Source organism: Sciurus vulgaris (genome assembly GCF_902686455.1).
Source record: "Sciurus vulgaris genome assembly, chromosome: X".
NCBI lineage: Eukaryota > Metazoa > Chordata > Mammalia > Rodentia > Sciuridae > Sciurus > Sciurus vulgaris.
The window spans coordinates 7,852,687-7,856,440 of NC_136471.1; the positions used below are offsets into that span (position 1 = coordinate 7,852,687).

Genomic DNA, 3,754 nt, shown 5'->3' on the forward strand with positions numbered 1-3,754 from the left:
TATAGCTGAATGTTCCAAAGCAGGAAATCATCTGTGATTACAAATAAAAATATGCATCCACAGCCCTTAAATACATGTAAACTATTGAAATGTCGATGTCAAATTTCTACTTTAATAAAGAAAGTTATTAATGTTAAATGAGCATTGTTTTACTTATAATGCTGACTTTAAAGAGATCTGGAAATAAAATGTAGTAAAATTATTGCTTCCAAAGTCAAGTTGGCACAATCTATACAAGATAGAAGTCAAACAAAAACATACTGCACCAAAGCAGTTACATAACTAACCTTAACCCCGTCTCTTGACACTTCATTTTTGCATCAGCAAAAGTCATTCTTTTACAATCTTTAAAATCAAAGGGGTATCCTGGCATCTAGATATTTAAGTTCTATACATATTATGATATATCCTCTGCTGTTTAACCACAGCACTGACTTAATTTATTTGCATGTTAAGCAGTACAATAAATACTTCAAGAAACCTTAATGTGAAGTTTCATAGTATATTACTTTGCCAGATAATAAAAAAAATTCATGTGTAAAACAAGATGTATTTATTTTCATTATTTAAAAAAAACTGCAACATTTATTGTACAATCCCTGGAACTGTAAAATAGCTATTCTTTTAACTTACAGAATTGAGGGAAAGTATTTTAAATGTCAAAATATACATGCTGAATGTGATTGAGTATATAAGCACCAAAAATCTAAAAAGTTTACAAAAATTGTTTAAACACATAAGGTGCATTTACTTATGAATTACATTCAGTTGGAGGGAAGAAATAGTACCCCAAAGGTTATCAATAGTTATGAAATATCCAGAACACATCCAACTTACAGCAAAATAACAAATACTGCTTATAGGTTGTTTTTATACAAGACATCTAAAATTTAGAGTCAAAATTTAGGTGCTGCCTTATATTGTGAAAGGCAGTTTGATCATTAAATTTGTTTATGTTCCAGTTTATGATACTTCAGACATAATAGGTATTTAATGCCCTAGAAAAATGAAAGCAAAATAAAACAAAACTAAGTAATTTAGTAAACATCTTAAGTTAAGGAAAAAGTGAGATCTCCTATATTTTTATGTAGAATTGGGAATAAAGTCCTTTTAGGTCAAATAAAAATTATTTTTAAAAATGTTATCATTCTATTGAGTAATTAGGACTTTTCTAAATATGCCACTGCAGCTTTGGACAATAATTGCCATTATGAAGTTAGATGAAGTAAATACAAAATGAATTTCTTGGTTTATAAGTCAAAATTATCATGATACTAAAGCATGCCCCTTTACAAACCACTTGGTCAATGCCAATAACAAATAAGGAAAACATATACCTGTATTGCTCTAAATATACTGTTTTAGCTGTGCTAAGTGACCTAATTAGGTCAGGGAGGGGACTTGGCCTGGTTCTCAGGTTTGTGGAGTTTCCACCTCCAGCTTCCCTCTAAATAGCTTATACAAGATCGAGTTTTTGACATCACTAACACAAAATTCAGAAGCTGTGGTCCTGAAGGCCACCTACATTTACATAATGACTTTTTTGCTGTGTGCATTAAAGAATTTGTTGTGCTTTTCACAAATGTGATATAAGTTTTCATATTCAAAATTTTATTTCTTGGTTTCTTCGGAAGGGAAAATAAAGAGTAACAGGTACATCGGGAGAAATGGACTATAAGGTGACATTGCACATAAAACTAGCCAAATCTCTTTTGACTTTAAAAGATAATGTCATCACAAGGCCAGATACATACCTACACATATATTTATAAACAAATCTCCTCCATAAAAGCCATATTATTCCATGACCAATTTTCACAGCAACCACATATATATGGATATATTTTTCACAATCTGATCAGTAACTCACTGAGTATACTTTTAGAATTGATGTGTGTTATTATCATAGCAGTCTAAACATTGTACTTCAAAGGAAATGTGCTTAAAAATGGTTCAGTGATTTGCCCATGAGGACTATTTACAAAGACATCTATTTACGTTAGCAATAAATAATCCTGATATCAAAAGAGATAATGCTCATGCACACACCAAGATGGCTGCATGCTCTTAAAATATTTACACATAGTTTCTTCTTTGAGTCTCCCAATAATATTGAAAGTGCGTTTCCTTCAGTTTTCTCCACATTTCCTTCAGTCTTGTTTCTGTGGGATGCATCCTTCCATTTCTACAACTTCAGGCCATCCTTCATATTTATTTGTATCCTTATTGTTCTTTATGTGCTGTTCAAAAGGACTTTTTGTCTTAATGCCCTTCCCACCACAGAAGACCCAATTGTCTCTAAAACCAAGACTAGTTATAGATGTGCTTCCCAATTCATCAATGAGCCGTCGTGCCTCATCATTGAGTTTGGTTGCTCCATCATCATATGTTCCCATTAAGACTATTGTTCCATCTTGCATGGCCTTCAGAAACTCAATAAATGGTGCCACATCTCCTCCCCACATGTCAAAATATTTAGTGTCTAGTACTTCTCCTGTTTTCCCATTTGCCAAGGCAACGTTGATCCCTCTTCCAACATTATTCTTCACACCACTCATCAAGACATTGTCTTCCAGGCAGATTTTGCGTCCCACCACATTGGCTGCTCCACTTGCCATTTTAAAAGCAAAATGTTTCTCAGGGCAAGCTTTTGAGATACCACATTTATATCTGGGAGGCTTTGTAGAACGTGCAGCTGTGTCCAATGCTGATCTTGCAAAGAGATTTCCTAAACTTGTATCCATTTTTATTTCAAATACTTGAGAAATAACATAAAATGTCAGTAAAAACACTGCCACGGCTACTACCAACTTTGCAGCACCTGCTACCCTCATGTTTAGTTTTTCAGTCTTTGAAACTTTTCATTAAATATGCTCCAGCCGTGCGCCCGCCTTCTGGCCTCCCTGCGCTCAGTCCCGCCGGAGGCCGATGGGAGCCGCCTCCAGCGCTCGCCTCAGCTTCCTCCCGCACTCCTCCGGCTACCCCTCACCCCCGCGAGTGGCCAGGAGGAAGCCAGCTCGCCTCTGGGCCTCCAAGCCATGTGTTTTCCATTAACCTATCCCCGTTCCAAAGCTACCTAAGGATTAATAGCCATCAATCAATCACCAACATACAAAAAGACATATCACATTAGAGATTCCAAGGAATTTAGGAGCTGTATGCCAGAAAACCAGAAAGAACATCCAATATATATTTTGTAATATTACAGTGTCCTTAAAGGTAAAGTGAGTGTCCTGTAGGCACCATATACTTGACTCTTTTTTTTATTATACATTCAACCTCTCTATGTCTTTTTAAAATGTTTATTTTGGTAGTGGGGATTGAACTCAGGGGCATTACATCATTGAGCCATTTTCAGCACTTTTCATATTTCATTTAGAGACAGGGTATCACTGAGTTGCTTAAGGCCTAACTAAGTTGCTGAGGGGGGCTTTGAAATCATGATCTCCTACCTCAGCCTCTCCTGCCACTGGAATTATAGGTGTGTGCCACCATGCCTGGCTTGATTGAAGAAATTAATCCACTTATATTCAAGGTAATTTTTGATATATAAGGACCTAATGTTGTCATTTTGTTAATTATTTTGTGGTTATTTTATAGATTCTTTTTTCTTTTCTTCCATTTTTGCTATCTTTCTTTGTGATTAGGTGATTTTCAATAGTGGTATTCTTTGATTTCTTTATATTTGCGTTTCTATATCTACTATAGATTTTTGCTTTGTGGTTACCATGAGAATTACATAAAGCATCTTATA

The 3,754-nt window shown here is 35.0% G+C and overlaps 1 protein-coding gene across 1 annotated transcript; it reads right to left on the reverse strand.

Moving 5' to 3' along the window:
* Positions 1-488: 488 nt before the first annotated feature.
* LOC306651716 (protein FAM3C-like) lies at positions 489-3,016 on the reverse strand. Its single transcript, XM_079124455.1, has one exon. The coding sequence runs from the start codon at positions 2,832-2,834 to the stop codon at positions 2,151-2,153; it is 684 nt and encodes a 227-aa protein (XP_078980581.1). The 5' UTR covers positions 2,835-3,016; the 3' UTR covers positions 489-2,150.
* Positions 3,017-3,754: the final 738 nt, after the last annotated feature.

Coding starts and splice junctions, on each gene's coding strand:
- LOC306651716 (XM_079124455.1), bottom strand. CDS start 2,834: ATGAGGGTAGCAGGTGCTGCAAAGTTGGTAGTAGCCGTGGCAGTGTTT.